Source organism: Micropterus salmoides, unplaced genomic scaffold (genome assembly GCF_014851395.1).
Source record: "Micropterus salmoides isolate LMB-PRFRI ecotype aquatic unplaced genomic scaffold, ASM1485139v1 Ms_hic_scaffold_22, whole genome shotgun sequence".
NCBI classification, from domain to species: Eukaryota; Metazoa; Chordata; class Actinopteri; order Centrarchiformes; family Centrarchidae; genus Micropterus; species Micropterus salmoides.
This window is the reverse complement of record NW_024041373.1, coordinates 19,700,545-19,720,502: the sequence shown is the minus strand read 5'-3', so window position 1 is coordinate 19,720,502 and position 19,958 is coordinate 19,700,545. Positions and strand designations below refer to the sequence as shown.

Here is a 19,958-nt window from a genome sequence, read left to right as displayed (position 1 = left end):
TATCAGGTTGCACTGCCCGAAAATCCAATATAATCCCCTTGACATTCTGGCACTGCTGGTCTGAAATGCAAAATGGACAACTCTCTGAATACTTTCAGTGCTTTGTTTGGCAAGAACAGAGTACTAGTCGGGTTCTTAGTGGGTGGGAGGAGAGGAGAGAGCAACAGAACAGAGCAGAGAGATAAAAGCCTTACCTGAAAAAACACTTGGGATCTTGGTTAGAAAACTTTTCACTGTTCGGATTGGGATGCCATTTTTCTCATCCTGCATACGTGCTATTACTTCCTCCATCTGGACAACACAGGGACAGTGGCAGAGAAGAGGAGAGAGGGGGGAGAACGAGCATGAGAGAGAGTAAGTACTTTTCATGAACTTGCTTTAGTAAGTAGAGGCTGTGTGTGAGCAAGACAGAAAGAGGCAAACAGATACAAACAGGTTCCTGTGTGGTTCAGCCAATGTCTCTAGGGGACAGAGAGTGTGAGGCGAGGCAGTTGGTGACTAGCAATCACTGCTGTTAGATTTCTGCCTCTCATGTCATTTGTCACAAGAAAACGCCAGTAAGCTGCACTTATTGAATTCTGCAACAGCTATTGAATTTTGGAAGTACAGCAATGAAGTTTCTTGTCACGATCAATCACGGTATATTTGTGTCTCGAAACAGTCACACATCAGAACTTTGAGCTGAGAAGAAAATGTACAATGTCACTTAAAAAAAAAATTGAAGACACAAATGTTTGTGTTCAGCGTTGACTTTGAACCAGAAGCTACACTGAAGAATGACATGCACAGGCAAATAGACACAGACATGCACACACGCAAACACACAAACATCTTCACACATCACAGAGACAGAAATGTTCTGGGAGTTATTTCAAGGGCCTGCCAGGGCAACACAAGGCAGCCACATTTCCAAGAACACACAGAAGGGAGCAAAGCAGAGAGTAGAGCATGGCCCCGATAAGCCAGTTGGATTGAATGCCAAGAAATACCCCCAAATTCCTCCCTCAGTGTAAAACGTTTTCAGCAGCCTAGCAACTACACAAACAGGCACACATTAACAAACACACACAAAGAATGTGTTACTTTATGTCCCTCCACCTGTAAAGGATTTTCTGTACTAAGAGGTATTCTTTGGGGATGGTCAATTTCCTGTTTTTTCAGCTTCAGTGATTCTGTCACCGCAAATTGAAACACTCATACTCTTATGATTGGTGCAAAAATCTTAAAATCAATTCTAAGAGGCAATAAAGTTGTTTTTCATAATTTTCTGGGTTTTTTTGGAGTCTAGTACAGAGTATTCTAGCCATGATGTAAAAACAGCAATAACACATTTCCCAGGTCATAAAAAGACTTAATTTTATCTGTGTTCCTTAACTAGACAACTACATTCTATAAAAAGAGAATCAAAAAGTATACCCAAATTACAGGTGGTATACTTGACAATTGGACAAACTGCCAATATTTATTTGGAACACACTGATGGAAATAATAGTTTCTACTTCTACTTCATTTAGCTATGACATCCATCACTATGCATCCAATAGACATACTATAGTACAAAGTTTCCATTTTCACTGGATTTGAGTAGAATGATTAGCTGACTTGCTTTTGCATGAAAGTTATGTTATTTTTTTCAAAATAATATGCCCCAAAGACAACACGTAAAGTGAAAATAACAGGGAACTCGAGCCAGATCCCTGGAGAACAACACATGACGGCTAGGTGGGTCAGAGGAAAGAGCTATTCCAAGAAAACACATGAACCTCTAGCTAGCTAGCTAGCTAGCTGGCATAGCACTGTGTTGTGTAAATGTTTTGGTGTTTAAAATAGTCTTTTTGGTTTAAAATGTTTCCTTTTGATCTGATTACACCTAACATACAGTATAACCAACTGTAACTTAGTGTGTGATGTCTGTATGTTGTGGCTGTGCACTGCACTGAAGTGCTACGTTGTTCTCATAGGTCTGACTTCATGGATCATCCCCCTCAATTTTCTTTCCTCTCCATCTTCATATGACACACACATGACGTATCAGTGGAACTCATCTGGGAAAAGTAACGCAATTTAAATGCAGCCAATTGTATTCCGTACAAGTGAAGGTTTTGTGTGGTCGAAAATGAATTTCTGTGGCCATACTGTTGAGACAGGAGCAGTTGTGATGTAAATATGTGACTACTTGGGTTAGGCAGTTCATGAGCTAGTACTGTAGCATAATGCTATAATGAAAGCTTGTAGCTAGTCAAATACCCTAGAGCTAAATATCATCCCAGTTAGTCACTGGAGCCTAATTGACAATGATGGAGCACAGGCAAATATTGTAACTAAAGAGCTGCCAGAGGAGAATTGAAGGGCCAGCAAGAGAAAGAAAAACAAAAAAATGCCTGAATTGATAACAAAAATACGCATTTCCCAATTATTTCAGTCTGTTCTGTGAATCTCTTTCTCCCACAGATGTAATGCATGAGGCAGGTCAGTAGGTCTACCTCTACAAAATGCTTCTGCTTATTTATTGATTTTTCCTATTTCCACACTTAACCGATGTACGGACTGTTCCAAGTAAGACCCTACTGGTACCACTGTCACACCAATGGCATACCAACATCTTTACCAGCAGGAGTCTTAACGGACAACAATGTACACCAGCCACAAGATGGGTTTCATTTTTAATAAGGAACACTGCTGCAGTCATAGACTTTCACTACTTCGTTAATAGTCTTTCTGGGAAATGTAGGAATTCACCAAATTAGGCAAGTTGACAGGGTACATTTCAAAGAGAGAATTAAAAAAAGATACTTACAATATTTGATCAACAGAAAATGTCATGACATCTAACAGTTTAAGTATCAGAGGGTGAGATTTTTCTTTGGTGTTCCTCAACCAACACTAGATAAAGTAAGACAAGATGGTGGGTTTCAGAAGATAAAGACGTGTTTAAAATCAGTAAGAAACTCCTACATGCTAAAATCAAACCAAAAAAACATCCCCGTATTAATGTACTATTATGTAATTCAGGCTTCCACAGCTGTAGCATCTAAAACTGATGCACAGAAAAACAAAAAATACCAGTATTCATGTGGCCTCCTTTTATGTGTCGCATGCCTCATTCCTTTTGTTGTCTCAAAATTAATCCTAATTGTGTTCAGCTCATCCCCATTGAATAAGTGTGCCTTATATCGCTAACCTTCTCTCTGTATCTATGTCTCACTGTCTTTCTCTGAGAGTTAGCTGGCACTGTGCGACACGGAGCAAACAAGGACAACAGCAACAGTGATCAATACTTCACACACTCTCTCCTATCTCTGCAAATCCTCACCGCCTACACATGGTAAAATGCCACCAGCGTGAATATTCAGGATCTAAATCTCTTGAAGTCAGGATGCTCTCTGGCTTCATGTTGTGAGGAAGAGAGGAAAGTCGTTTCCCACAAGAGAGAGGGAGCGAGAGCAATAGTCTCTCTCTCTCTCTTTCTGTCCCCCACCCATCCACCCACCTAGAGCTGTCTGACTGCGTCTCTGCAGCCTCTTAACAGATAAGAGTGAGTGTTTTGGCTGCACAGTGTGAATCATTGAATAATGATGGCACAGGACTCAGTACATATGAAGTGACTAACAAAAGCTCCGGATATAAGCACATACTGAGCTTCAGCACACGGCACCAAGCACTTCAAAGACTATCACCGAGGGCACTCAGGGTGCAATCAGAATGTTCTGAAGCACCATTTGGAGCAAAACACATTCCAAACTGGGTTTTTAAATCAATGCTGGCCTCTTAGATATCTTTTTAGCCGATGTTAAGTGCACCATAAGTCCCTTATTTGACGGGCTGGTACTAAGAAAAGTGAGGCAATAAAAGAGTCAGTTATTAAAAAGGATCTTGAGCACATCAGAAAGGTGGGGTGTTTTTCGAAGGAAATTTCAGGATTTTATTGTATGTCCTGAGATAGCTCATTTGGAAGTGACCTTTATTAGTTACCCCAGCAATAAAGATAAGAGCTGGAAAATAGGTTGTTTTGCTGCCTTGGTGATGATGGTGGAGTGTTGAGCAGGTTCACACACTTTTATTTTAGCGATAAGAAAAGTAAACTGTGGTTGCGTACACGTGGTTCAGCATTTTAAAGTATGTACCATGTAAATTAGGTCTCTCCCAACCTGTTTTTTGCAATGGTAAACTATGTAAAACAAAAATGAGGATATACGGCCTAGATATTTCTGAGAACTGCTTCTGATAGCTTAGAACTTAGAGTTCAGAGACTGCAGTTTGTATGGGTTGAGTGACAAGAGGCACCTTTGTGGGCTAAACTACTATGACCTTGACATTTGCATTGGGCTACTATATACAAGCCATAGATCAGTAATGTGTTGATTGTACTGCACAACCTACAAATGACGCTATTTATCTGTAGTGTTGTAGTGCTTACCAACATATGCATTGAATCCCTTAAGACAGGTGAGTTTATTAGAGACAGAATGACCCATCAAAGTACATTTTTAATGAAGACAAAACTTGACATGATTCTTACTATCAAAATATGACTCAGAAGCATCCACTTGTTTAGTTGGCATACTGTGAAGGTGAGCTCATTCTCAAATACATTTATTAAAAGAAATTTACATTTGGTTATTCTTAGTACACACTTAGAGACTCATCTAGAATTCATTCCAGTTTCTCTCTGTCTGTGCAGATGTAAAAACCTCAAAAACTGTACTGGTAAGGAAATTAAAAGCTCTCCCTCTCTTCTGCCCCCTCTCCTGGACTCGTTTCCTGCGCTGTGATGGGTGAATGTCACTCCATCAGATGTAAGGGGACAATGGTTTTACCTTGACAGTGTTATCGGACGACAGGTGTGTCTACATGAGGGGGACAGATATTCCTCCCAACTCTGCATCACACAAATAAACACTCACACTTCACAGAGGAACATATGCATCCACACACACACAGACAGCACAGATATTCCCATCATTACATGGCGCGCTGAGCACCCAGTGATTATCAGTCATGTTGCAACCAGAGCATTTGCAGAAATACACACACACACACAGACATATATTATGAGAGCTTATGAACCCAGAAGATGGGGATTAATATATTTAAAAAAGCACAACATCAAAATAGGTGACTCCCAGCTCAAGTCTGGTTGCTGAAGGTGATGTGAGAGCAGCCTGAATAGAACCTACAGCTACATAGCATGACAGCTCGACTAGATAAAACAGCCTTTGCACTTGCTTGATCTCATTTCCTTCTGAACTGCAGCCCTTGGCTCCATGAATGAGGCAGAACCTCTTATGGAGCTCGAGACATAATGTTTTGATTTTTTTTTGCCCTCAGAAAAGATAACATGCACGCAAGATTCAGAGTCAATAACTTTTAATAGGATCAATAGTATGACATCAAAAACACTCAACGGTTTACACTACATCTGCATTAAAGCACAAATGAGTCACACATCTCTTCTAGACAGGCTGGTGCACTTGCATATGGAGCAAATCCAAAAACACAATGTTCTTCATGCCATACTTTGGGGGATAAGGGTATGACTCAATACTGTTAATATTTTCTCAAAGAATTGCACTTCCAGTTTAATGGTTTTTATTATATTATTTTTGCTTGGTGTTATTCTGTTTAATAAACAAGGTTCCCTGCCTGTATCTCTATAAATGGTGACATGTTCAAGTGATGCTGTTCCTCTCCGTTGGTGACCTAGATTTAGGTGAGGAGGAGAAATTTCAGCATTTGATGAACTCAAACACCTCTTTTCAAACAGCCTTAATTAGATGATCACTTCTTATATAAGGTCTAAATATCTGAGGACAGACTAGTGTTTATCTCCAACTGATTTTCTCTCTCTAGTCATTGAGAGACATTAAACATACACAAACAAGTGAATCATAAATGCCCACTCAGGAATGTAGAGGGCAACTGCTCATTTACTACCAAACATGCAGGAGAGATGCTGACCAAAGGCATTCTGTAATAGCCTTTGTTAGAACAAGAGCACTTTGCATGGGCATGATAGAGCTTTTATCAATCGCATATAGTAAAGCAATAGCAAAACATCTCCAGTGATGTAAAGCAGCCATTGCATAATAAAACAAAGAACCCTCACATCATTCTTCATTATTAAATTGAAATGATTCTAAATATATAAAGGGAAAGTAAAAGACTAATCATGTCATTACAGTGTTGTAGATATGATGTATGCCTCACACACACATATATCACTGCATAGTGCCAGACAAGTCAATCAGTAATGTTACTAAAGTAGAACATATTTAGGATATTGCTGTAAATGATATTCAGGCTAAAATAAACCTATTGATCAATACGAAGAACCACAATACATATTGTATATTTGCTATGGATTATGTTAATACTGTATAGGCATGAACATTAAAGCATTAAGTCTTTACATCAGTGAGAAGAAATTGATGTTATGACTGAGAAAATGCAGAGATAATAAAAGGGATGTAAAATTTTAAAAAGGAAATGGCATTTTTCTGCTTAAAGCCTAGTTCTAATGTTCACTCCTTAATTTAAAAATTTACTCCAGTTAGTACGCTCAAAATCCAACCCCTACACCATGACAACACCCAACTACAACCAACCAATATCAGCATACTGACGTAATAATTAGTTTGACTAACTGGCTACTGTTCACTAACATGAAGACAAAGCTAAAGCTAAAGACAAAGTTAGACACTTCAGCTTGTACCTGTGCTGCACTGCACCACTTGGGCATTGAAAATAAAATGACCCTGCGGATAGGTGGGAGAAGTTATTGAGCTCATGCTGACAAGGTTGTTGAATAGATGCCATGAATCTTAAGTCTCAGAGTTACCACAGCAACACAGTCGGTGACCACTATCACAAGGACATCTTTGGCAGCTCGCCATTGCTCATTCATAAGAGAGAAAGAAAGAAGGTGGTAGTGGTGGTAGCATGGAGGGGGCAGAGGGTGTAAAGGATAGAGAGAATGAGAAAGAAAGATATATTGTCTATAGGGGACAGGAATAGAGGAAAGATATTTTAGTTTCTTGTTCCTTTGTTCCCATCAAATATGGTTTACCTTCATTTTTTAATTTATGTTATGTAACTAAATTGTATGATACACTGTATATGGTTTGTGGTATAATTCCACAATATAATCCTGGGCTATAGCAGAGTTGTATAACTATTATTCCATTATTTGTTATTCCATTATCCGATTAAGTGTTGGCTTCAGGATAACTTTAGGTCCTACATGCTGTATGAGTGAAGACAGAAGTCTGCTTTTTGTCTTGCCACGAATATGTTGATTATTCTAAGATAAACTGCTGCCCACTTATAACTAAGCCAGCATTTAATCTCCTGTCGGTGGACTAATCAATTAATCGACTAATTGTTTCAGCGCTACTCTCACCTACAATCCAGACAGACTAGAGTGTGTTAAAAAAGCATTCAGGGTTATATAGTGGAAAATACTTTAATACGTAATGGAAGAAAATAAGGAGACAAAAAAAAACTTCTCTTAGTCTTGGCAACAGATTTGCTGTTTACTTTGCTGACCTATAATCTTGGTCTTGAACTACCCTGATTATAATCCATCCTATTTTATCTTCCCTTGTCAAGTTTCTTCTGTTATACTTATGGCTGCCTATTTTGGATTTTCAATGTCACTTCTGCATTTTGCTATATTCATCTAACCCTTCACTTCTCATAGGTGTGCTGAGGCTCTCAAATGGAGAATGAGAAGGGACAGCTGTCCGTTTCACAGCAGGCAGGGATCATAGAACATGAGGAACAGATGCCCAGGTTACAACACTGCTTTGAGTGTAGGGAATTACTCCATCCAAACTGAAGGTTTCCTATATGCTGTGAGGCAAATTCTGCAAACCAGTGATTAGCCATTTAACAACATCTGCAGTTTGGTGCTTGAACAGCCTTGCTTTTGGCTGCATTCATCAATACGGTTCTGTCTCTGTGTACACAATAAAGCTCCATTGAGCCATCAGTCAAATGGAGCATCTGTTTCTTGGGATGTCACTTCACTGTTTCACATTTCAGGATGTTCTATCACTCTGCACATTTGTTCCCCCGTCTTTATTCTTCAGTATGTGTCATTTGTAATAACATCACATCCTAAAAGGTACAGTATAAAGAAACTCGAGGAGGCAAAATGCTTCTCTGCCATTTGCTCATGTCTTTATCTTTCAAGCAAAGATCTATGAATTTTTAGATGAGACTTATTCCTCCTTGATGGCTCTTTTCTCCTCACACCTAATATCATTAATGTTTTTTTTATAATGTACCAGTTGGTGGTGCTTTGTCCATTATTTCCATAAGGGAGGACTGTGATAAGAAAAACCTGATGCCACTATAAAAAAAACTCTTGCTCACGGCAGTAGCAGCAGCAGTATTATCATACGCAAGATGGACAGTGAAGGACAGATGGCTTTCTTACTACAGATTTTGGTTTATTTGGATGATCACAAATGGATGTCATGAAGCCTGTTCAGCTTTGAAATGCTTCTCGATGTGTGACTGAGAGCCTTTTAATGGTTTGATCTGATTTGGTCTGATTTGCTAATGGATGAAAGTGAGACTGATGTTTGCAGGCGTACAAAATATCTTTGATTCCCCATGTGGTGTTATTGACTTAAGGTTACCTGGGTGGCATGTTGTGTTGTTTTCTGTGTGCTTCAATATGACATCTTTATTTGTTCTAAGCACTATTTGTTTGTCTGAAAGGATAATACTGTGAATATTACATTTAATTCCCGAATGATTTAAACTAAATCAAATCTACTTCAATCAAACTGAAATGGGGATTGATCCCTGCTGTTAGAGAGGCCCTGTGGGGTTTTTTTATAAACAAATAAAAGGTTTTTTTTACATTCAGTGTCCATGAGGTCTAAATGTCTTCAATGCATTTCCTTCCTCATAAAACGTTTGCAAAGCTGGAGCTAAGTATTTGAAATTAAGCTTTGTTCACATACACATATACCTGCTAGCAGTCTTCTTCTTCCCTGCCTTTATTGGCACATTGCAGCACATCATGGTGTGTTAACACTACCTGAATATAAGTGGAAAAGTTTGGAGCCATTGGCAGGACCTGTGTCTCACATCACCCATATGCATGCATAACTATAAACAAAACCGGGACAAACAGCTATATAGCCCTGCTGGAGATCAATAACTCCACAGGAAACCTTTAATATAGGAACAAAATAGGCTCTTAGAGTCATTGCTTGAGTGTTGCTCTTTATTTCGTTTGGGTTATTTACTCTGTTTAGCCTGATCAGTTCTGGAGGAGAAAATAACATGAAACATCTATGACAATGGAATTGCACACATATCGTAAATCAGTAACATTTAATATCCTGAAAGTGTCCCTAAATTAACCTGAGGCAGTGTAAGACACAGCTGAAAATTAAGTACCAGAAATGAATATCAGATTCATATAAGTGTTAGTATGCTTCAAATAAAGCGCATGTTCCCCTCTCCCCATACTTTTCCAACATTGGAAACTAGGGGGGAATGAATCCTACAATTTCTGTAACTTTCCGAAACCAACAACACCAAAAGCATGCCCACTTCACAGAGCAAATTTCCAGGTGTGCAGAGTTGAGAAAGTAAGGAGGGTTTGGACTCCGCTTTGAAGCTCTCTTCTTTCATCAATGACTTTCACTTTTTGTGAGCACAATCAAGCACAACACCATAAATGTTTTCAAGAAACGACTGTCTGAAAGTGTGCATGGTTATCCCAATTTCAGTCCTCCAACATAAACGACAACATAGGTCGTATTAACCAAGTTTCGGGAATCACATGACCAACATCCCATGACATAAAAACGTGGAGACTGCAGCGACACAAAGGAGGTTAACCCTATCTGCTAGCGCGATGAGTACAGCTGTTGGGTTCACCAGTCGACATGCATACAATCACTGACCTAGGTTAAGGCACACACCCCTGTGAAGGTTAGGGTAAGGGTAAGGGGCTTCGGGGGGCTAACTAGCTAACGTACCTAGTAGGGGTGAAATGATTCATTGATTAAATAGATTAAATTGATTAATAAAATGCATCGACACAAATTCTTTGCATCGATGCTTCGTTTAATCCATTTAAATTTTACAGCACAGTGTTTCGCACGGACATTTATTACTGTCGCACATCGCGCTTACGCTGTGTACACAACATGAAAATGAAAAAAAAAATGGCGAGGGACAAAGAAGAAAGTGCACAAAGTATGGGATTATTTCAAGCTAAAGAAAACAACAACTCTGTAATGTTACCGTCCGTCCACCGTAAAACAAAACTTATGTCTCCTCCGCAACAGCACGACGGCACCCGAACAAAAAGCAGCCAGTGTTCTGCCAGCGGACCACAGACAAGGTAAGAGTAACAGCAACTTTAGCATTTAACTGAAATCATGATTGATTGTTGAGTTGAAGGCTAGCCAAAGTAAGCCGCAGACCTCAGCTGAAAATGTACACACATGCGTTTGTTGTTCTCCTTTTTGGGCCGTGAGTTGTAACCTCACAGTCAGGAGTTAACTGGGTGTCGGGACCTGCACATTTTAACTCCCCTCCCTCTCTCTGTAGCTCAGACAATCCCTGCTACCTGAGTGTGCTAATCCATCCTTTCACCCATATTTTTTTTGTCTTTATAATTGCCATCTTTATAATAACAAACAGCTGTTTAGTGTGCAGGATCGCTCATTTCACATTTCACATTTCACGTGTGTTTTCTTGACAAAACCTGGTTTGCCACCAAGCAACAGTACTTCTTAAACGACGTATCGATGAATCATTGAAATAATCTATAGAAACTTCGAATACTAAAATCATCGTTAGCTGCAGCCCTAGTAGCTAGCTAACGTAGCTAGCTAACGCTATGAAGCTAACGTTGCTATTGCTACTACATACGTTTCGCAAACCGCTGTAACTTCATTAAAAAAACAAATCAATCTTGCTTACAGGAACCAAATGCCAGTCAAAAGAGGCTAACTTGCTATCCTTTCACCCCACCCACCACCAAAGTACATCTTTCTGGCTATTTATAATGCGTGACACGTGTTTGCATTTGGCCACTAGAGGTCGCTGCCACAATAAACGTAAACATGAGTTGTATTTTTGTGTAGCTGAAACAACCCACATGGTTGTTTTTTTGTTGAGGACAGGCTCCCCAATTTTTATGCATCTCGCCCCTCTATATGACAGCCGGCTTTTCACGTCAACCTTTGAGTGTGACCGTTTTAAAAAACAATACACTTTAGTCTTCAGACGTGGTTTGACGACACATCATATAAATTTGTTCATTTTGAGCATACTGACAACATTAGTCTCAAACCCATAACTCATCTCTCCTACTGTTATCCTGCAGTAGCAATGCAGTCTCTTTTATTAAAATTTAAAAAATAATAAAATATAGATGTTACAATCTGGTAGTCACAAAATGGATATTATTATATTATAATAAGCCTTGCCATTGTGTGAAACCCTAAACTCACAAATATTCAAACCTGGTGCTGATGACATAAAGAGAGCTTGATGCTGCAGCTGCATGATGTACTTCTTGCCTCTAATTTATTTAGAAACTAATTTCAGTGTAAGTTATCACATTGAAAACAGGATACAAAGATCAAGTATAGTAAAGGTTTACATTGATGCCTGAGTGAAAGAGAGAACTGTAGATCAAGTGTTGTACTGCTAATAATTGGTAGAATTTGATCAATTATTCTTTCCACTTCCCAAAGTTATCTTTGCAGGAAATTGAAGAAATCAAGATATTTTTCTGTGTAATACTTAATCTCCCTTTACACATCCAACATCATTATATGCCATTCATAATATACTACTTGGTTGGTAATGCATCATCTTCTCCATAATTTCCTTGCTGGAAGTGTAATAATAAAAACACATTGGTAAAGAATTCCTGTGCACAGCAGCAGAAGCAGCAGTTACAGTATTGTTATCTGGTTTGATGGACAGATGGTATTATCACTATTTAATTTAGAATGCTTTCCAGATGGTTGCCAACAGATATTTGCATCCACAATACCCTTCTTCACACCATTTTAGAACAAACTCCTCCTTCCTCCTCACGTCCCCAGAGAATCCTCATCCCTGGCGTGTGGCTACAGAAGGATGTTCAATATTTCCCCTGACTCCTCAACATCTTCCTCCCCGAGGAGCTACCCTCTACTAGAGAGAAAGAGACAAGCTTTGAATCATGATCGGCCAGCTATGCCTGCTCACTGGAAAAAAACTCTGGCATTTATCCTCGTTTGACATCGCTGCGGTTAATGCAGTTCTTGTTCCAAATTTGCCAGCCGGTAGGTTACTGCCATCTCATGCTTTATGCAACCACAGCACATTTTAGAGTATCATACAATTCCCAGAGGATTGTAGTATAGTCTTACTGTTATGTTCCATTGCAAATTAAAGCTCTATGTTATGACTTTTCCACAGTAAAATATCATCTTTTACCATCGTCATTACTCTCACATCATTGTAGTTGACAAACCTTTTATCTTAACATCAGACCCTTATTCTGATATATTGTATACTGGCACAAAATTGTAGCTCTAAACAGGAAGTGCTATTTTCTGTTTCTTCTTTTTTGTTTTTTATAACTAAAAGAAAAATGTGATCCACAAGCACCAGACTTGTTTATTGTCTAACAACTGAGGTAAAACCGACTGCATTTCCAATTTCTGACTTTCTGTCAAGGGTGGTGCCATCGTGCCAAGAACTTTAATGCTGATATTTGTACTGATAGTTCTATAACAATCACATCTATCTGACAAGTAAAGTCAATAAATATCAGGTTTGTATAGTGGAACTTACTCTAATGTGTAATGAAAGAAAAGCAAGGAGCCAAAAAAAAATTCTCTTAGCCTTTGCAACAGATGGTCATGCTCTGTTTGCTTTGCTCACCTTTAATCTTGACCTTAAAGAGACAGATGTTTCCCTCAGGAGTTGGAAGAGACCCCAAAAAAATCGTCTATACTGCCCTTACATTCATCAGGTGGACAGAAACACAACTTCAAATAAATGCTAATGTTCGTCTGTTTCTGCTGAATATGTAAATAGGCAACTGTTTGATAACACGTTCTCCATGTTGTGTTTACAGTTATAGTTGTACAGTTATACATTTTGTTGCCTTTATCCTGAGGTCATTCTCCGGTATATCATTATTTAATCTCCTGCATTGCGTTTTTGTGCATTTTTTTTTAAATGACATGCAGCGTTATGTACTGCAGCTGTTTTGAAATCAAAAACTCTTGTACCAGCAGTTGCATTAACAGAAACAGGAGTTTATTAACAGCAACAGTTTTAGTAGTAGTACTGTTTTCAGTAGTAGGCAGTAGTAAAAGCGAGGACACTAATTATGTGGGAAAAGATACAATATACATGCTTTTCTGATCCAGATGACCCAAGACACAGTATCCCATGCTCACACACACCCATTTGTCCTGTATGACTTGTGTTTTCAGTGTTATATTTGTGGTTTGTATTAATCTCATCAATATTATACAATACAATTATACAATATTATTACATACCAGTTTCTCCTGGGACTAAACCTTCTACACCAGGGGTTTTCAAAGTCTGAGACTGCGGGCCTCCCCTCAGACAAAGCTTGGGAAAGGCGCCCCCCCACCACCACATCTTTAGTATACTTGGTAAGTTTCGCTCAATTCCTGGATGCCTACGGGATCATGATTATATTATCTGATCCCATAGACACTCAACATTTGAGCCAAAATAGCCTAATATTGCTGTTTGACATAACTTCTGACTACACTAAATAGTTTTAAGAAAGGTCTGTCCTAAGGCATTTATTAGTTTCTGACTCTGAACTCTCACACATGTAGGCTATTCTATGTGATCTCCTTTTGATAACTAATGCAATAAGTAATGTGATATTGTTTCACTTCCATTCACTGAGCCTCCCCTGAAACTGTTTGGAGCCCCCCTAGGGAGGCCCTCACACTTTGAAAACCCCTGTTCTACACTGTTCTGTCTGTACTGTTAGCTGATTCTGTTTTCTAGACACAGATTTCTGTGTATTTCTAAATCTACTATGGTCTGGTGTTCCTGGCTGGCGGTGGGATAGTGTTCCTAGGGGCAAGGCCTCTCTCTCTCTTCCACTCTCTTCCTCTCACTCTCTCTCACTCTCATCTTCTTGGTGGGCGGGCAGTGGGCGCGATGACTAAGCCAAGGTTGGCCATGTGCTGGAACATAATCCACTGAAAGCCAATATCCCTCCTGCCCACCTACCATGATTTCATCACTCAAACAGCATGCTATCATAAATTAGTAGATAGAGGAAGAAGAAAGCTGCTTTCAGATGTATAGTGCAAAAGTTTAGCAAAAATGAATACGGCAGTATATAATTACAAATGGTTGTATATACACACACCTAAAAAAGCATGCTATAATCTATTGATCCAATCTGAAAAACGGCTGTATAGGTCAATAATGCAGTAGTATATTACGACTCATATTTACGTTTTTTGTTAGGCCGCAGAAGTTAGGTGACGTGGTACAAAGAGTAACAAAGTCCCCATAAGGAGGTGGCTGGGTGGATGGATGTGTCAAGTAAACTCAGGACTTTCACTCAGGAGACAGAGATTGTACCTGTACGTGACTTATGTCAAGTGATTTATGTAATGTACTAATTTTACTTAGTGTACTTATTTTATATAATGTATTCATTTGAAACAACCCCACAATCTTTCCCTAAACAACTTTACCTTTCACAGTGTTAACCACATGTTAAATGTCATGTGACTTAGGTCACATGACTTACGAAACATTACATTATGCTCGTACATGTCGTTTTTGGGAATGGTCATATATCTTGTTTTGGTCTTGGAAATTTAAAATTTTTTCCCCCATTCTGTGATTAAAAAACAAAACTACAATGGCCCTAATACACCATTGGAGGCATCGACAGACAATTACACATACTAATTTATAATTCAATAAAACAATATTAAAAGACTGGTTTCAAAAGATCATACTGTGATTTCAGCACTTGTTCGTGATTAGCAATCAGCAGTTGTTGACACTAACGGGATTTGTACTAAGGAGCATTTAATAATCATGCTTTTATCTTTGGTGGTCCGGCCATGGGAATACTGTAGTGTTAAATAAAATCACCCCTATAGTTAATCTAAAGCATGCCTGTTAGCAGTGTCCAAGCTGTCTGGCATTACACTTGAGGAGTCTTATCACTGGACACTAGAGAGCATGTTTACTTAGGCCAAACAAAGAGACAAGGATGAGAGAAAAACAGAGAGGGAGATTCAGGGAGGAACGCTGGGTATGGAAACAGAGATGCACTGGGAATAGAAAATAAGGGAGGATGCTGTCTATTTTTAGGACCCCATAACATGAGAGGGAGGGGGCATCACTTCTCTTCTCCTCCTCTCTCTATCCCCTTATTTCCCACATTCCTCCTTGGCACGTGCAACAGACACTCAGGATTGTTCTGAGTGTCCCGAATACCAATAAGAGAAGCAGCTGGGTACTGGCAGGCTGACATTCTTCTGCCTTCTCCTGTCTGCAGGACAGAGACAAGACAAGGACTGGGTATCTGACAGGAACACGTGCACACTTCGGAGTACACAACAGTCAGGACAGACAAAAAAATGATAAGGGTAAACTGGTTTATGCAAGTGACACTTGAACTACGGAGCAATGAAGATGATGAAGGACAGGCTTTGTTGTACCTTTGGTTGACGTCAGATTGTCATCTGGTAGAAACCTAGATGAAAAGCTAAGATGAAAAAGTGTCTCACTTAACAGGTCAAATTAAAACTTTCTCACTTCTACGGTTGGATGTACAGTACTACATATCATAAATGGCAAGAACCACAAGGTTGTCAACTTTGTCATAATCTGTATGTACAATTTAGAGGACAGGGATGTTGCAAATGAGGCCACTGTAAAAAAAAAAATAAAATTGCCTCAATACATACATTCATGCAGACTGCTTCATTAAACTAATCTTGTCAAAATATAGTGATTCAAATCATGTGCATCCATCTTCCCTGACTTATCCTCTCTCACTTGCTCCTCCAATACCAGCTCTCCCATGTACACACAGGGCTCTGCTGACATTACTGGCAAGAAAGGCTAATATCTATAAATCAAATCAGTCCGTTGCAAGGAATAGAGAGACCCTTCCCACCATATTCTAATGCACTGTTTAACCTAACCTTGTCTTTTTTCATTTTGCTCAAGCTTAGATAACAACATATTTTATCAGCAGCAAGAAAGAAGAGGCAATGCTGCCAATATACATGGCCACGAGATCTGTCATGGGGCTTTATTGGGAGATGAGAAACACTGTTAACAACATCAAGTCACTGATTTACAGGCAGAGAAGAGATAGAGAATCTAATATACAGTATGTTTAGTGGACAAAGTAATCTGATCTTTTTTTCAAATAAAAGTCACAAAAAATGATGTAAAACAGTTCTTGACGAAAGGTACATTAGTATTAGCTGCAAAATTTACAGGTTGGGTATGCAATTCTGGACAAGTCCAATATGAAAAACACCATGATATGGAGCGAACAACAACACAGCAAGTAATGTAACTAATGTTTGTTAAGTTGTGGGTTAACTCCTGTTGCTGCTGCAAAGTTTATGTGCAGAGAGGACGAGACGGTCTCAGAGCCAGCACGCCAGCTCCGGACAGCAATGCTCACAATTCTCCTGCTACTGTAGCTAACATCACAACAACATGTCTTGGCAAACTAGAAAGTAAGCTGGAAGTCCAAGGGCAAGTATTTTAATGTAACCTGACACACAAATCATGACTGGGAGTGGCTGCAACAGTGTTGTGTGTCTCAGTCCAAACCACTTTGTTGGTTTCCCATTTACAGAACCAGGGCTGTGTACAAACAGTACACACACAGAACAGACAGCTAGCAGACCGCGAGGAGATAGTCACTGAATTTGACAAAAAAGGATTAGAATTGTATACCCCACGCGTACCCTACCCCAAATGCAACACCAGCTGAAAATCCTAATTCTGATGACCTTGTGAGGTTTTAATTCTTACCTTACTGCAAGTGTACCTAAAAGTGGGTCAGTAGACTTACTGTTGGGTGTATTTACAGGTGGAACAGACCGCGTGTCTGGCAACACCAATCACTAAGCAACAAAGTATAACTGATGTAGGCAGAATTTTAATGTTGTAGCTGATAAAGATGGAGCTAATTGTAATTACTTTGGGTACTGTTTAATCTTTAAGAATGTATAACTGTTTAAATGTATTTGAAATGTTAATGTAACCATAGCTATCAAATAAATGTAGTGCAGTAAAGAAATAACCTACAATATTTCCTACTGAAATGTTGTGGCGTTAGTATCAAGTAGTATAAAATGGCAGATAAATACTCTAATACATACTTGAGTAAATGCATTTAGTTACTGCTTGTGATAGAGTTTTTCACCCTTTAATTAATGTAGTTATACTGTAAGTGAAAGGTGTTGGTAAAAGACACTTCAGCTCAGCCGCTGCACTGCAGGCTTTCATGGTCTGAGCAGCACTCTTTCAAGTGTGTGGATGTTTGCTCACTCATACGCATGGACTACCACACACACATAAACACGCTCATGTTCTGTCACTTTGCTAGCTAAGGGTGTGCTGGACACATTGTTGAAGTGTTTGAGATAATAGCATTTGACAGGCTGCTAGTGTGGTTGTCATGGGGATGCCAACGGAACAGCCACCAGCCACGGCATCAGAAACAAAACGGGACAGCAGGAGAAAGCACAACCATTATAAACAGTATTGTCCACAGGAATGTCATCTCTCAATTAGCTGATAAGGCACTATAACTAGGGGTCAGTGTCTGAGAACCAAGATGAATAAAACAATGGTTACCAAGACAAGGAATTCTAATGAAAGTATTGGGACTGTGTTTTTGTTTTACATATTGATCATAAAATGAAAATAGTGTGTATAGCATTACTTTAAATAAACTATAAGCAAGACTATGGCTCTGTCCCAAATCCCTCCTTATTTACTTCAGCAGTACACTACAATGTCTGTATTGACAGTGCCCTAAAAATACCAGAATGGAACGAAAGAAGTTGTGTCCAAGCCATGCATGCCACTTTCTGCTAACAACCCTGCAATGCAATGCATTCTATAGATGTGAAACTATTGTGCATCCCAGCTGTCAGTAATGGTTTCACAATTATAATGATTAGTACAGTAAGTGTGTGAAATATGAATGCACTGCTCACTGTTGAGTAAAATTTTGAATGTCCATTATACAGGGAGTTGTGAATGATTAAACAGAGGGGGTAACAAAGCCAATGAGTCTACAGCCATGTTAGCAGCTCCATGAGGCTGCTAGGCACAGTGGTGCTAAATTGAGCTAAATTCTGCCATCAGCATGCTAGCAAGTATATAATTTATTTTTGTGAGTTAGCATGCTATCATTTGCTAATAAACAATAAACACAAAATACATCTGAGGCTGATGAGAATGTCATTAGTTTTGCATTTGATCATAAAAGCAATGAGGGAAAAAACTGACCTAATGATGATACTAGAGGAAAAGTAAGGGGATGACCAAATGGATTACAATGCATCCTCTGGGGAACATGAATGTCTGTACAAAAGTTTATGGCAATTCATCTAATAGTTAGATTTGAGATATTTTGCTCTTGATCAAAGTGGTGGACTGACCGACAGACCGACATTTGCCATCCATAGAGTACAGCTAGCAAAACAGCTCTCAACTATATCAAAATAGCTGTGATTAATCATCTTGTTTACACAGCTGCTTGGACAAAAAGTTTGAATTTATTTTAATGAGGTCAGTTTTTCTCAACCCTGACAATAATTTTCCTCTGAATATTTTAAGGCTGCCATAGTTCTTTCCAGTACATGCCCAAATTAAATTAAAAATATATGAAATAATATAGCGCACTTAGCATTTGCTTCAGATTACATAACTGCAAAGCTAAGCTAATTAAACCCCACATTTCAAAATAAACATGATTTCTTACCTCCCTATGTTTAAATATAACATAACACTCTCAACTATATACTAGTAGAATTTATGGGTTTTATTTATTTTAAAGTTTAAAGAATTTATTTATAATAATATACTGTATATAAATATATAATATTTAAAGTTTGCCTGTCTTGACCTACATTATTAGAGTAGTTTGCTGAAGCATTATTGTTTGATATAAGGACACATACGTATAAAACCAAGCTATTTAAGAAACACAGCTGAACACATTTTGAAAAATCATTATTTTGCAACATTTTAGCAGTGGAAGACGAGGAAGCAACAGCAGCAGGTTGAGTCAAGATGGCGCCTGAGGTTTATAGACGAGGCTGTACTGCGGATGGTGCTTGCTAAGCTGAACTAATGGTGTGAAGCTGTGAGCCTCAGTAGGCTGCAGGTGGAAGCTTCTCAGCACGTTGCAACCTGCAAGCTGAGAGTGTATATGTGTGTGTGTCTGTCTGCCACAATGACGAGTTGAGAAGTGCACAATTTTAGACAAAGGTGTGTCTCCATCTGTTTGGCAAATGAAAATGTATGTCTCAAACATATGAAAATGTACCCTTTAGAACAATTGCTGTCTGACTTTTATTATTTTGCTGGTATTGGATTTGCGCGATGGCACTCAGTCATGGCAGGCTAATCACTGAGACATGATTGCTTCTGGGAGAATGACTCCTCATTGTTGCGAGAGGCACCAAGCTGCAGGGGGACAATCAGGCCAGCACTCTCAGTTACAGTTACAGTCAATTTGGATGGAAAATGCCACTTCCAATGGTTGTTTGTTTAGAGAGAGTTCCCATTAAAGATATGAGTCATGAGTGAATCATTTCACACAGGAGGAGAGATGACTGTACTCCAGCAGGGTCTAAATACATTCCTCTCTACATATCCTCTGTGTGAGGATAAAAGCTGACTGGAGTGGCATG

General features: G+C 39.0%; 1 protein-coding gene across 1 annotated transcript in view; it reads right to left on the bottom strand.

Annotated features, from left to right (window-relative positions):
- The window catches only part of LOC119917711 (regulator of G-protein signaling 7-like), a 47,456-nt gene that overhangs the window by 17,839 nt on the left and 9,659 nt on the right, over positions 1 to 19,958 (bottom strand). Inside the window, exon 3 of the mRNA XM_038738121.1 lies at positions 195 to 291. Within this exon, the coding sequence (XP_038594049.1) occupies positions 195 to 291 (97 nt within the window). The remainder of the gene's footprint in view (positions 1 to 194; positions 292 to 19,958) is intronic.